This window comes from Curcuma longa, chromosome 10, assembly GCF_044706935.1.
Source record: "Curcuma longa cultivar G26 ecotype Majalengka, Jawa Barat chromosome 10, ITB_CL_G26_1.1, whole genome shotgun sequence".
In the NCBI taxonomy this organism is placed as follows: Eukaryota; Viridiplantae; Streptophyta; class Magnoliopsida; order Zingiberales; family Zingiberaceae; genus Curcuma; species Curcuma longa.
The window spans coordinates 4960175-4976552 of NC_133870.1; the positions used below are offsets into that span (position 1 = coordinate 4960175).

The 16378-nt window shown below is 34.4% G+C and overlaps 1 protein-coding gene across 2 annotated transcripts in view; it reads right to left on the reverse strand.

Moving 5' to 3' along the window:
* Positions 1–16378, reverse strand: part of LOC141835939 (uncharacterized) — a 36338-nt gene that overhangs the window by 6729 nt on the left and 13231 nt on the right. For both annotated transcript variants that reach the window (XM_074723346.1, XM_074723345.1), the window contains exons 14-21: positions 14652–14696; positions 14117–14207; positions 11311–11393; positions 10120–10194; positions 9935–10031; positions 9690–9762; positions 6897–6956; positions 1523–1616 (exon numbers count right to left, since the gene is read on the reverse strand). In XM_074723346.1, coding sequence (XP_074579447.1) covers positions 1523–1616; positions 6897–6956; positions 9690–9762; positions 9935–10031; positions 10120–10194; positions 11311–11393; positions 14117–14207; positions 14652–14696 — 618 coding nt within the window. The remainder of the gene's footprint in view (positions 1–1522; positions 1617–6896; positions 6957–9689; positions 9763–9934; positions 10032–10119; positions 10195–11310; positions 11394–14116; positions 14208–14651; positions 14697–16378) is intronic.

A 16378-nucleotide genomic window follows, 5' to 3' on the forward strand; every position in this document is an offset into this window, starting at 1 on the left:
GCAATAAAATATACCCTAAAACTTTGTAAGAATCTCCCTATTTATAATTACTGTTATGTGTTTACATTTGTGATGATACATCTCACTAGTGCATAGACTTAGATACATATATGTTCATTTCCTGTTGCTATCCTACCTAGCATAATTGTGATTAACACATTTATTTTGAATTTCACAAATGGATTTGAAATTGTCATGCTAGGTACATTGTTTAAAATTTTGAACCGTGCTAAGGTTTCAATTCCGGACCGGAATGATATAGTTTCAGTACCATATCAATATAGTTTCAATATTTTTTAAATATAAAATATATTAACTAAAAATACAAAATTTAATCTAAATATTTAAAAATAAAATAATAAAAAATAAAATAATTTTTTAAATATATATATTAAATTAATGGGATAATTTTATTAGGATTTAAATAAGCATATTTAAATTATCCTAATCCTAGCAAGGAGTTGATTAAGTTAATTAACCTAATTTATTAAAAACCTAAATGTTATTAAAAATCTCTGTTCCACCCCTCCCCCCTCATTCCGTGCGACTCCAGTTATGCATGGCCTGCGGCGACGCCTCCAAACACATCACCGATCCCACACGACGTCTCCGAACAGCATCTCGGCCGGAACTGATTGTGCCGGTGTCGGTTCCTGCGTGGAACGAGATGTTTCGCCGGTATTGGGTAAAACGGCTCGAGAATTGAATCCATGGCTAGGTATCTGTATCAGATATTACATTTTATTGAGAGAGGTGTGTTATATTTCTTTTATAAATTGTATATATATATAAACATTTGTAAGAATTTTCCCTATTTACTTTTACAGTACACTGTTCTGTGCTTTGCTAGTAGATTGACCATTGCATTTGTGATGATACACCCTAGTGCTTAGCCATAGATACATTAATGTTTATTTACTGTTGCTATCCTACCTAGCATAATTGTGGTTAGCCTTGAATTTCACTAACAGTTTCGAAACTGTTGTGCTAGGTATTTGTATCAGATATCACATTCTATTGATAGAGGTGTTATGTTTTATTATAAATTTGTTTTAACAATTGTAGTTAGTATTTAGAAAACTAATATCACAGATGACAAGCATTTTCAGGTAATATTTATCATTTGATGGATTAACAACAAGAGGGGCACGACTACAAGATACACGTTTGTTTGCTAAATCCAAAGCATAATAATTACCTAGGACCTCTAACATAAGCATTTATTTAAGTACTAAAAATCATACATTATTTTTTTCTTTCTTTTTCTTAGTTCTTTTCATTAATTATATCTTACCAAGTAAATACATAGTTCATCTCATAGGCATGAAATAAATAATTTCTAAGAAATATTTGTTTCATCTATTATTCTTTCTCTCAATAACCCTTTTGATTTCTTGCATATACATTACAAGCCGAATGTCTATTGGCCTTATAAGAATACATTCTCTGTCCAACTTTGCATCAATAGCTTCAGAAAATTGAAGGAAAAGACAGCAGACAAATAAAGCACTGTGGATCTCACCCTACTGTTAAGACAACTCAATGCATGCTCCAAACTGTTCTTGACCAATATACATAGTAGAGAATCCAAGATGCACAAACCAACCTGCCCAATACTGGAGGGGAAAAATCAACTATATTATTAACTAAGAATTTTACAGTCATAAGTAGTTGCACTGAACATCTAGAAAAATAAGAATGTTGCAATTGCATATTCAAAAAGAACCTGTACAAGACGCAAACCATACCATGGTTAGTGCAGATATTATAAACAGTTGCAGGATAGGATAAAAAGGATAAAAAATGGGTGGTTGATGCAAATTGGCATAAAAGGTAGAAAAATATGAAGGTAAAGAGTTTATGAAAGCCATGTATTTTATAATGCTAAAAAAGGGGCTTGAAGGTCCAGAAGCAACATAGATATTAGGATTTGGAAAATAACATATATATAGTAAGAAGTTGTAGAGTTCTAATTATAGAGGTGCCAAGCTATTGAATTGCATAATGAAACTTAACCAAGAATTATTAAAAATTAAAAAATAATAACACAATACAACAACAACAACCAAGCCTTATCCCACTAGGTGGGGTAAAAATATTAATGGAAATCAATTTAATTCATCTCTGGATCAATCATATATGTTATTTATTTATTAAGACACAAAAAGGAAGTAAAGAAAATCAATAAAGTTTTGTATATGATTTTATCAATTTAGAAAAAACTTATTATAATCCTTAGACAACAATTATGTTTTGGAAAAGATATGAAGATCTAATAAATGTACTCATGTGATAAAAATATATGCATATGAATTGTTACTAGTGTTAGAGATATCTATAATTGAAAGTTTACATCAATAGGGAATGTAACTATAATTGAAAGTTTACATCAATAGTCAATACAGACAATTCTGAATGTAACTATAATTGAAAGTTTACATCAATAGTCAATACAGACAATTCTAATCTAATGCAAATAAGGAATTGAGATTTTAAAAGTTTTAAATTTTCAAAAGTTTATTTTGGTAACATCTCATCTTTGGGAAAATGAAGTCTTTAATAGTGGTTTCCAAGTTGGTATGAACAAAGAGAAGTGGATCTATTCTATACCAGAGGATTACTCCTTTCTGGAAACAAATGCATTAATACTTGTTTATCATTCCAATGATTGATATATTAGTTAAATTTTCTATTTTTTTCATTCTGTTTTACTGTATACACCTTTCAAACTATGTATCCAATACTAATAACGAGAAAAGGGGATAAAGATCATAAAGCTTTTGTCCTATTTACGCTGGCAGGGAGTTTGGATAAAAATGATCAAACATCCATTACTAATCAAGGGGGAGAGTTACACCCACAGCCTGAAAAACCTGTGGATGTGTATTCCAGAAGGCTGTTCCTCAGCCTGCCTGCAAGGGAAATGCTAGGTGTGGAAAATGAATGTTTCATCGCTCTAACAGAGGTAAGATTCTACACCAAATATTCCATATCTAATTTTTTAACATACTCTAATCTGGGGCTTCACCACACTACTTGATGAAGGCTAGATTCCAACAAATATTCACAGCCTTAAGAGGACTCAAAGTGGAAGGTCACAGTCATGGAGGTGATGAAGCCTTAATCAGGAATTATATATGGGATATATTGAGACTACCCGATGCAAGAAAGTAATAAGATGTGAATGTATATTTAGTATGAAATACGAGTCAAATAGGAACATTTACAAATATAAAGAAATTTGAATAGCTCAAGATTTTAGACCGAATTATAGGATACACTATAAAGAAACATTTGCACTTGTAGCAAAACTAAATTCCATAAGTTTCATTGTTACTTGTAGCTACTCTTGGCTGGGAACTCTTTCAGCTAGATAATAAATATGCTCTTCTCAATTGGGACCTAGAGCAGGAAATCTACATGAAAATTCTTCCTGGTTTTGAAACAGAAGAAAGAGTTGGAAAGTTGTGCAGATAGAGAAAATCCCTTTAGGGTTTGACAATCTCTAGGGATTTTGTTCACGAGATTCAGCTCTACTCTAAGGTTTGATTACTTAGATGGAAGATAGGGAAAAGATGGAAAGTGATAAAAAAAAAGTGTATAAATGATGGAGCTCCCTATGTAATTTTCTGATTCTTTGCCTCCTATTACTTGTATCTTTCATCCAAGTAATGGAACCCTAAAAGACTTCAGGTATACTCAAGGCCAAACTGATCATACCTTATTCACTAAACATACAAGTGATAAGAAGACTATTTTAGTGTGTATTTTGATTATATCAAAGTAATAAGTGATGACATGAAGGAAATTGTAAGGTATAAATAATGAGGACTGAGTTTTAAGTTGATGATCTCAGTCTCATGAAGTTCCTATTGGGAATGGAAGTAGATTTTCTAGTCAAAAGAAATAGGCCCTAGTGGCAGACTGGGAGAACTCATTTATATATCACTAATGCAGTAAGTGTGATAAGTCAAGTTTGTGCACTCGCCATGACAACATCAGTTAGATGCTGCATCCCACATCCAAGTCTATCTAAGAGGAACTGCTGGAAAGGAGCTGCTATTTTGGAGTGCAAAACAAATGATAGAAAGCTTTGCTGATGCAAATTGAGCAAGCTCTATCACTGACGACATATCTACTTTGGATATTGCAGCAAGCTTTAGGGTATCTTGATTACATCAAAGAGTATGAAAGTAATCTATTATATCTAATAGTAGTCAAGAGGCAAAATTCTAAACTAACACACATGTAATTTGGGAGCTAATATGAATGGAAAGATTGATGAAAGATAGGATCCTAAGGCTTTGCTTCCTAATGGTGAAGGAAAATAAAGTAGAAAAAAATAGTAGCAGCAGCAAATAAAAGCTGCAGAAAACAGCTGAAATCTTTCTCTTCCTTGTATTTCCTTTGAAGGGAACAAATGACCTGGAAACAATTCACATGTTTCCTATGCAGGATGGAAAATCAAATTTTGCCATCACTTTTTCCCAAACTGCCCTTGGTCTCTCCATAACCCTAGTCCAACGACAGTTATCAAAGAAGTACGCGGAGGAGTTGGCAAAGGTGATTTGAGAGATTCTTCCTTCAGCGTCTATCAGAGCAGTTATCATACAGAGTTGGTGAAGGCATAGATATTGGTGGAGCAAAGTTTCCTCTTCATGCAGTTGTGAGCAATCAGATTAAATTACTTTCTGATCAGGAACGACACAAGAGGAGAAAGATGTTGAGAAGAGAGTAGCTTTTACCTGCTACTTCTGCCAAGAAGAACACAAGCAGAGAACGGTTGCTGTGGAGAAGATCACGCAGAGAGAGAATAGGCATCAGTCTAGGGTTGGGAACTCGTGAGACTTCTTTAGGGTCACAAGTGTGGTTTCTTTCTGCTTGTTTTGCCCAGACAGGTTTTGACAAATTTGGAGGGATTTGGTTCCCAGTTGAAATCTTTGCCTTGCACTTTTCCCTCTCAAGGAATCAAGAGAAAATATATACTTTTTCCATCCCAGCATTTTCAGCCTTAGGAAACGGAGCCATAGTGTTTTGCAGCGACTGCAAGTTTGTGATCAACATTGTGAACAACCCAAATCACCAGGACTAAATGAAGCATGTGAGAATAGATAGAAGTTTTATCAAAAGTTAGACTGAAGATGGTGCATTGACTAACTGACAAAAGAAGGCTATGTTTTCACTAAAGCTATGTGTGCTCCAGGATTTGAATCATATATCCAAGCTGGGAATGTTTCTCTTGATTTGTGGGATTAATTATTGCTTAATATCGTCTATGCATAATTTCCTTATGTTCTTCCTAAGGAAACTATCTGTTGATACAGTCTCCTAACCTGAACAGCATTCATGTTTTTTTTAACCATAATGAATAAAGCACTGGATGTTAGTCTTCATCGCTTTCATTCTTTCTCAAATCAGAAAGACTGAGATCCGTGCTTTCTGAAAGACTTCAACTGTTTCAGCTTCATAATTTGTCATAAAAATTGAGGATAATAGAAAACTTAGTAACCCAAAGTAAATGTTACTAGCTTTGAGTATCATTCTATTGCATGACTTGAAAAATCTAACTATAATGTACAGATCTAACTTCATGGTTGTGCGTTCCTAATCATTAACAAAGAGCAACCCGGTGCACGAAACTCCTGCCAATGCGGAGTCCTGTGGAAGGGTTTATTGTATGTAACCTTTCCCTGCTTTATAAGAGGCTATTTTTGAGACTCAAATCCATGACCTCCAAATCAACTTTACCATTCCGCTAAGGCTCCCCTTTTATGTTCCTAATCATTACATTTTAAAAAATTAGTTGAGAACAAAATTAACATAATTCTCTTCACATTGAATCCATAGGTCAACTCGATTGTATATGACAATGAGAGAAAGAAGTTGTAGATACAACCAAATGCCTCATCACATAAAATGAGAATGGTTTTGTTCTTCCACCATTTTAAAGATAAATGCAAAGATTTAGTTTTCTAGCAATATCTAAAAACCATCCATCATCCATTATGGCAACATCTAAAAAGATTATTCTACCAACAATTGTTTGGTCTAGTGGTATGTGAGCTAGATTCGAATTCTAATGGCAATGTTGGGAAGATTTTAAGCTTAGTGTTCTCTCTCTGAATGAGAAATAATCTCACATCCAACGTGGTATGTGGACATCTCATGGTCAAGACCAGAAATAATAATAATAATAATAATAATAATAATATATATTGGAGTATGTAACTTGGAATGCAATTTCTGAATAAGCAGTTCGTTTAATTTTCTAGCAAGGTTTTTAAAGCTGGACGGAAGACTGTGACATATTCTAGTAATATCTAAAAGAAAGTGCTAGATGGAAAGCAAGTGGTACATCAAATAATACTTTGCAGTAAACAGGTTGTGCACTTCATAATATTAACCATGAAACAATGATGATGAAGTTATCTCACTTCTTCATCATTTTAGTGTCAGTATAGCAAGCATATTGTTCAGGGAATGTTATTGTTGAAGAAATCTGCAAGCAGATACATGAAGAGTTATATTTCCAGAAATATGTTATTCTAAAGGTTGCATTTCTCTATTTGGGAACTCCAAAACCTAGCACCCCTGCGATTTGCAAAAAGGTACTTCTCAAGCTGAACTATTACGGATGGGATAAATTACAAGGCAACCTACTCTAAATAATTCAGCCAATTATTGTTTATTCAGATGGCAAAAGAAAAGAACAGATTATAAAAGTAATTTTGAATTCAACAGCAAACCACAAAAGACTGTCTATGTGCAAAATTAGCATCCGACTATGAGTTCAACAGAAAATCATAAAAGATTGACCCCATAAAATTATCACTCAGTCTCGATGTTAAGACTTCAGAGATGACAAACTTAAGAGGTGCCAAGCAAAGTCTGCAAACCATGAATCAAGTGCATCGAAGAAAAGCAACCCCAGTAATTCATTCCCTTCAGCATCAAACCTGAAATAAAGATCCTTAATGTCAGAAAACCCTACCATGAAGGGTTCATTTATTTTGAAATAGTTAAATCTTGTTAAGACAGATTTAGCCAAAAAGACATTATATAACTATTTTATACATGAATTATTTAATTTGAAATAAATATTCATTGTCCAACCAAAGCCAAAGGCAAAAACTATGTTAACTCGTCAATCTGTCTTGCTGTTAACTTTTTGATGTGGCTTGTCTCTGGATTGGCCATGTGTAAGTCCCGGACTACAACTTGGCTACCAGCCTCATAGAGCGTGGTATATCAGGGTAGAAGAGAATTGCCACCATCTTCCTGAACAGCTCCATCTTCATATCACCATTATCTATGTTATTTCCTACATCTACACTGCTTGCTACAATGGGTCAATGTCAACTCCACCATGCTTTCAACATACAGGATGCTTGCTTCCGATCTATGCCATCTTCACTTCTAGTTAAGATGGCATCAAGTCTAGGATGAGCCATGGTTTCAAGTGTGGATCACTATACATCCTCTTGGCCAAAATGTATCATTTCGGATGCAATTGATGCCAATACAATGTCTGTGCTAGTAAATATCACTGAGATACCCATACTGGCACAGTTTTGATGGTACAGACCGAAATATATAAAATATTATATTTTACGTTTAAATTAAATTTTGAAATTTGAAATAAATGTTATTTAATTTATAAATATAAAATCAATAAAAATAAATAGCTAAATAAGAAACTCGACTCAATCAAAATTTGAAAATTTTAGATTCAAATTTTTTTCGATAAAATCAAATTTGAATTTGAAAAAAAAAATTATAGCTTTAAATTGAACTAATGGATATATTCCAATGAAATAATTTTAAAATAGTGAAAAATTAATTATTTTCTCAATCGGAGATCCCTTCGCTTTTTCCCTCTCCTCCAACAACCCTCTATTTCCCTCTTGTCTCTTTATTTCCATTGCGTCAATACAACTTGGGAAAGCGAGAAGAACACTTGACTACAAAGCTCCAATGTTGATATCAAAGTCATCTTTTGTGTTCGGCAACAGATAGAAAGGTAAACACTCGTGTCGACCAACATGGCTCAAGACTTTAATCTAATTTGGGATATTGCAAAATCATCATGTATTTACATGTGAAGCCATTGCAGACCTTATACAAAATTATCATAGACTTGTGCAAAATCATTATTGCATTAGAACCTCACAAATACTCACGAAGTTGTTGCTATATTTCGCCGTAGTCATTGTTGACATCTCAAGCTTGCTTCGTGTGTCAGTTGACCAACAGAACATGTTTTGTATCCCAACCAGCATGGAATAAAATTGTAATCATGCTTTAAACATTGCGATGAGCATTAAAGTGTGCCAAAGTATACCACAAATCACCACGATACAGTAATTAAATCATACCATTCTAATTGGTGATTAAAGCTTCGGCATAGAATGACACTTTAACCATTACGGCTAAGTTTGATCGTTTATCTCCTCTTTCTACCCCCTCTGTTCCACTTAGCATCCTCCTTTGCTTTCGCCTAGCCTCCAACCTATATTAAATCTTATCACTCAAATTTAGCAACTGCATCCTCTTCTCCCTCCACCAACTCATCATTGTGTGAAACAACATGGCTGGATCAGTGTTTCTAACAAGGTCTTTGCCCCAATGCTCATCCTACTTGTCTGCTACCTCTTCGCTCACAATGGACAACTACAATGAGAAGTCATTTGCATCATTGTTCCCCTGCCTTTTCTTATTCTAGTTAATCTTCTTCCCTTCCTCACTATGTTGTTAGCATGGTTCCAGCTAGAAATAGCAATATGCCCCACCCTGATCAAGTGTTATCCTAACCTGACCTGATTCAGGTCGCCTGCCTTCCTTGAAGCACAAACAAGGCAGGATGAGATGAACTAACTCGCATATGCGGGGTGGGTATACCATAGAATTTTTATGCCTTGCTTCATCCCTCTTGCATGCCTCTCCTAAATTTAATTTATACTACCTATTTTATGTACATTATATATATTCATTTTATTTTACTATTGCTCTGCCTCAAACCCAACCCACATAAGAAGCAAAGCAGGGCAGGGATGGGGAAGAGAAATTCTTCCCTTGCTCCACTCCACTTCCTATAAGGGCTTCCTATAAAAGGTGGGGATGAGAATTGAAAATCTTGTCCTGCCCCATCTCATTGTCACCCCTAGTCCTAATGTTCCTCTACAAGGTGAGAGTGGTAGAGGTGACATAGGAGATCTTCTACATCTATTATAATGTGCAGTCCTTTGTACTCTTCATTGCAACATTGGTTTGGCTAGTAGGGTTGTGAGTGAGCCAAGAGCTGGTGTGATCATGAAGCTTGAAGTGACAAAGCAGCCACATCTTGAGACCCTTACCCACTAGTAATGGAGTTGTTGGAGGTCTTCATCTAGGCTGTTCAACTGTCAGGCAATGAGAATTTGATGTGTTTTTTACTGTCATTGAATACCAAGTCAGTAAGCCAAATCAAGAAATGAAAGTGAGACTAGTTGTTACTATTAGAAAATTAGTTACAATTTTACTTTTAGCTAAGTCAACTTCTGGCTAGATTTAAATATCACCCCCTTTTTGGAATCAAATAACACCTCCAAAGACATGGTAGCATATCCAGGATGATAGTTTGAACAGCATGCTATGATAAGTTGACAAATTAAATTGCCAAAGAAAACAGAAGAGATAAAACTTGTGCTAACCAACCACTCATAGGCTCTATGAACATTGATTGAGATGGATCAGTTAACTGCAGTACTTGGATCAACAAATTTCCTGGAGAATAAATAAAGAACAGAAAAAAGAGCAATAATAAAAATTAAAAATACTGCCATACACTTGATACCACTACTATACTTTGTTAAATATTGGATTTTGATTTTGTAGCTATAGTGAAAATGCTTTAATTTGATTGGCATATAGAAAATGCCTATCTGATTGGCCATACCAAAAAAGGTGTTTGACTTAGAAATACTATTCAATAAAGCAGATGAAAATTCCACATCCCTCTTCTGTTTTATAAGTTCACTGTGTTCCTGTAAAAACTAAAAAGAGACGTGATTAATATATGCCATCTTCAAAGCTAATTAACAGGGAGAAAAGAGTGTATGAGAACAAACTAGTTGTACATACTATCCGAGCAGATTCTTTAAAGAAATTGGCTAAAACATCTTCCCAAATGGATCTCCCATTTATATGAAGTAAATCCTGCATTTTATTACAAGTACGGTTAATACTATTCTAGCTAGCCATAAAATTTGATCAAAGAACACAATGTCATTTTGGAGAAATACTCAAGTTCCACTAGAGCTTCTTTAGTTAAAATGATTCCAATTGCTTCATGCCAAGAAGTGATGCTTGGTTGTTTGAAGTTGGAAACTTAGTTAATACTTAGTGCTTGCTATATGAGCAGAGATATAATAGTCCCCCACGTAATAACTCTTTGCTTTGTCTTAAATTGAAAGTTATATGAAACACCAATTTATACACAAACATCAGGAAAAATTACACAACTGTCTAACAATCATGTGCTTTGATGAAGCACCAACTTAGCTCCAGTTCTTGCTCGATCAGACTGGCTACCAAGGTTAAATAGCAATGTTGCACTTTCTTCTCTTATCTGTTTCCATACTTCTCTTCCTGATTATAAAACAATGCATCAAACAGCAGATAACTGCCAGTCTCAGGAAGCTTAAAGCCACATTGAGATTTTAGATGCCACAAAATTATCATTATCATTTTAAGGAGATAATCATCCATAATATTGAACTTATCCAGTGTTTCAATAAAAAAATTTGGTCAACTCAGCTAGGTCAATATGATCAACAAGTTCATTAGCACAATCTCTTATCTGTGTTAACAAGCCCAAGCTATAGAGACACCAGTGTGATCCTCCTTTCTTGTTATCAACAATGTTATCATCCAAACCAGGACTTGAAATTGAAATTGGAACAGGATGCAACAATAAAATTGCTAGTTCATGGCATGGCTTCAAATTGTTGCTCTTTCACTAAGACTTTGATTCATTGATTCAAACCATATTGTGTCTTCCTATACCTCTTCCTAAGCACCTTTGGAATAAAAAAATTCTTTCATCATTCATTATCTTCCCTTTTTATTTCTGTTCGTCTTTTATAAACCATTTTCAGAATTGTGAAAAATATTAACAAGAACATGACTAAACCATAGCCATAGTTTGATGATGATAGTAAAAAAAAAACCTTGACTGATAATTCTAAAAGTTAATACTACATGGACTAAAGTGGAACCAAGTATCTAAAACTGAAATATTGAATCTGAACTCTGAAGACATTCAGCATTCACCTGAAGGATCTCCATCATCTGCATTTGTGATTGAAGATAAGTGGATAGTATCCTCATATTGATTTCTAGAGTTCCACGAGAAACTGCAAAATTGAACAAAAAACTTTAGAAAGTTATTAGGTTATATCTCATATGATCAAAGTTTTTGTGTTACCGTAAACTATGTTCATATCCACAATAAATAAGTCCCTAAAACTCCATGCAAAACAAAAAATTAATAAAAAAAAAATAGTTCAGCAGATTCTATAAAGAATTTTCAGATATACGCTCACCTAAATCATAATTGTTGAAATCAAGGTTTAAAATATCGAACTGTGCTGAGATTTCGATCCCGGACCGAAACGATACAATTTCGATACTATATCATGTCGTGCTGGTATAGTTTCAGTATTTTTAAAATATAAAATATATTAATTAAAAATAAAAAATTTAATCTAAATAAATTTAATATATATATATATTTAAAAAATAAAAGGATAATTTTAAGAGGATTTAATTAAGCCTATTTAAATTACCCCAACTATAGCTAGGAGTTGATTATTAAAACCTAAGTTTAAAAAAAAATCTACACGATCGCGACCGGTGCACGCGTGGACCACGCAACTGGGGCACGTGTGGCCCACGTGACGCCTCGAAGACATCGTCGAACCCGAGCGATGCCTCCGGAGGCATCGCCAGACCTCCATCCCGGCTAGAACGATGTGCCAGTCTACTGACGGAATGAAAATTTTCGTCGGTATCGAGCGAAACGGCTCAAGATTTCAAACCATGGTTGAAACAGTATTATTCTGTAGGCTACTCTTTAGGCAAGTGCTTGTGCAGTTACTGCCTTTTATGAGACATGCAAGAAGAATTCAAAACTATTTAGAAAAGAAACAATATTGGTTCGATAATTTGATAGTGGCCAAGTATATATGGGTATGGATGTCATTTTTTCGCCTTGAATCTTGAAATTCTAATTTTAGGCTACTTTGAGATTTCAATAGAGAGAATTGGGTTTACGTCGACTTGAAATCAAGTCTAGCCTAATCCATCAGAGACTCCCTAAGTTTAAGATAAGAATTAGTATTAATAGACCATTAGAGAGGGTATGAGAGTTATTCGTCTCTCTTTAGCAAAAGGGAGCGATAGAGGAGCATTAAAGTGCAATAAGGAAGCACCTACAGTTCTTCCCCATTGACCGAGAGAAATTGGGAGAGCTTTAAAGTGGGGAAATAACTCTGAAACCATCACTCTCTTAGTTTCACTAAAATTGAAATGAAATCTTGAGTAAGTTTCTAGTAATCCTCTTTGTTCAAACTTTAATCACTATGCTTGAGGTGTTGAGAAAATGAGAATCTAAAGGGACACAAGATGAGGGATTTCAAGGAATAAATAAAGAGCTATCAAATGGTGAATACATAAATCGTATCCACTGTGCAAGAAGGCTATATCACTAACAATAAAGTTTCAATCGCCAACTCAAATGAAGGAATTTTGGTCATGTCCTATTCTAACACTCAACACCCTTTAAATCATTCCTAGATTAGCTCAAATGAATTTTAGTTCTATAACCTCCATTCACTTAGCTTGCTCCAATTATAAGCATGTAGAAATTATAAATTCGTTTTAATTGAAGTTTAGGAAAAACAACCTACAAAAATGTAACATGCATCTCAGCTAATGATTACACCTTCTTGATTGTAATGGAAGAATTGGTTTTGTAGTATCCTACTAAAATTAATTTCTAACATAGTACTTGAAGGACACACAACCATTAGTATATCTTTGTAAATCACTAGAGTTAACCACTAGAAATTAGACTTGGATTGACATTATTGAAATTGAAACAAGCACAAGTTATAGATATATCTTGATTTCTTTGCCTTCGGCATCACTCCTCTTTGCTATTGTTGATACTCCACTAGTGCATCTCCTCTATCCTTGCCTCTTTTTTTGGTGTTTCATCCTCTCCGTGTGATCAGCTGATAGAATTGAGAGATAGAGTCATGGGAAGAGAAGATATTTAGGTGAGTACCACTAGTGATAGGTACTTATCTTCTCCTCCCCTCTTTTGACTTGTGCCAACAAACAAAATTGAAGTATAAAACATGGGAGAAAATCTTCCTATCTTGATCAGAATTAAACAATACCAGGACGAGACAAGCATGTTAGAGCAAGCAACACGATGGCATTTACCCAAGCTAACACAATATCAATATCAGTCGTCAACCGAAACCACATCTTGGTCATGTACAGATAATAATCAGCACTTGAAATCATGGACCTAGCCTTACAAAAAGTAAATTATGCAATTTTAGCACTAGTTCTTTGGACCTACCAGCACTCTCAATGTTTTTCATCTGGACTTAGGATTGGCATTGGCAGTTATCTAAAGTTACAAACATATGCTCACTAAGGTGCATTGAGAATGATAAGAGTGTCCAGGACCTAGTTATAATATATGCTAATTCTTGGGAAAAGAAATCTTTTGAAGTTCAATTTTGAAGAAACATGAAACTGTTAACAACTCAACAATCCGGGTAAGATTTGGTTGTTCTTCCATGAACAAAAGTGGGTTTACATATGTGCACAATTAAATCAAAGGATCTACCAAAAGTGCTGAACTTCAATTAATTTATGAAAAAGAAGATAATTGGTTTCAACTCAATCTTAGGAAAAAGAGAAGAACTGAATTTGCATGTGAAGGGAATTTATGTGCCAAGGGAAACAGAGACAGCTTATGTTATACCCCAAAGGTTTTGAGAGCCAATTAGCAAACCCATAGTATTTACAAATGTATTTCTAAGCAGAAAGAGCTCCATACCACTAGATGAGAGGAAAAAGGAATTCAGTTTATTTTGAATTTGCATCATCAGTCCTTGTATTATCTGCTCCACTAACCAGTCTTTAAGGTCCTAAAAGACAAATAGTCAATATACAAATTACCTGACAATAACTGTAAATTCTCAAAGAAAAAGGAGGCATGAGAGAAACATGCAATGTCAGCATTAACATAGTTGGATGAGTTACCCAGAAATCCTCATATTGCATGTGAGCAACCTGATTTCACAAATTCTCACAGAGGATCCATGTTTCCATGCATCCATTGTTTCTCCTATTGTAAGCTTGTAAATGAATTTCTAGAAGTAAAAAATGCCAGTTTTGAGGTCTAGTTAAGGCACACTTTTCACTAGTAAAACTAAGGACGCCACTTTACTAGTTAAGAGTTAAGACACCATTAAAATCTCTCATGTAATAGTTTCCAAATTTACACCAAATTGAAAGTGTTCAATGCTACATTTTAACTTACAATGCTGCAAAGACTGAATAAATCTAAGAGGCGCATGATTAGAATGTACCATGTTGATAAGGCCAAGGAAATTCCTCGAGATAGCCATTATTCCCTGCAACGATATTACAGCAAAATTTCTTAAACCACATCATATTATAAAGCAAGACATTACCCAATGAAGAAATTAAACTTGAACTAAATTCTAAAGAGAGAGAACGATTATCATTTTCAGTGCATAAAAGTGCCCACCGATTTCCATAGAATTCCAGTCTGAGCTATGAGGCAATAAAAGAACATCTCTTGCCATATTCTGAATATGCTTAAAAATAAATGTTAACATAATATTTTCAAGAAGCATCCAATAAATACCCCAACAAGAGTTTCCAAAAATCAATCTCATCAAAAGCAGTGGCAATTTCTGCAGTTATGCTATAGTTTATTTGTTAATATTTATTAACAGAAAATAATAAAATCTTGTTCTCTATTGGAAATTGAGAAATTCGACTCGAAAAACTGAAGCCCATTTAGACTTTTTGAAAAACAGATATAGACTCCTTGGTTTCTAGCCCCTTGAAAGTTCTAGTGGTGGTTTGAATTGGAGGTAGGATGATCTAATTTTCTTGGAAGTGATATTTATCATTTAATTTTCTTCACAAAAGACTCTAAATATGGATGTAACCTCAACTTTGTCAAATAACAGAAAATTGTCTTGTTCCTCCAACTTTTCTTGAACCAAATGGAAGAACCATCTAGTTGCTACTACCGCTGCCACAATATAAACACTCACAAAGCTGAAAGTACTTTTGAACCAACCAACTGAGGCTAAAAACTACTTTACAAATATATATGTATGTATTGAAACGGGTACAGGTGGTGGTTGATGACTAGCAAAAATAAACAGGAAGAGATCATGTATTCCTTAAATCATCCAACAAAAGTTCAGTGCAATAGTCAATTTATAAACAATTTGGAGGCCTTGACAAATCCTCCCATTACTTCTTTTCATCCTTTTTGTACCTCTGATCCCACCTCTAATCCTGCACCGTGGGTAGCAAGATAAGGCCATGATACCTAAGTCATAAATTGGGATGAAACTAAACTGTCTTCTCAGACTAAGCACTTTTAGTAGCATAACTAGCCAAATTAAAAGCAGTGAAATTCTCATCCTGCTCTATGCTATCATGTACTAATCGCCCCAAAATTAGCATAGTATGTGCATGTGGAATTAAGTAATTAGATTGATTATATGGTACCTCATGGCTCATGCAGTAATTGTAATATGAATACAGTATAAATGGGTCACATCTTTTTTCTACAACAGAAGATGTGAGCACCAACTATTTGGTCACTAGATGATTCTTCATCTCACTATATTAAGATCCATGCTCATGTTGTTGACATTATTTTCACTACATGCTGTTGTCAAGGCCTAAAACATATAAACAGATAATGGAGACAATTTTTCAACACAATCATTCCAAAATAGTTTAATTCTCACAACTCCATGTTGTCCAAACTTGTAGTTGATTTTAGCCATTTCCATGTTTAACACGTGGAGTGTCTTATAAGAAGAACGATCATGACAATGATGACTTGATTTTAGCAACTAGTAAGACCAAAATATTCTACTTCTCTATAGGTAATGTAGAACAGCATAACCCATCAGTATCACAGGTCATACACCATAAGGGTAGTCAGAATTTCACAGAACTATGAGATCAGATGTATCTTCCATTGGAAAACCAAAATTAAACATTGTTTACCTAGAAATGGATGGATTGAGAAAGATTGATG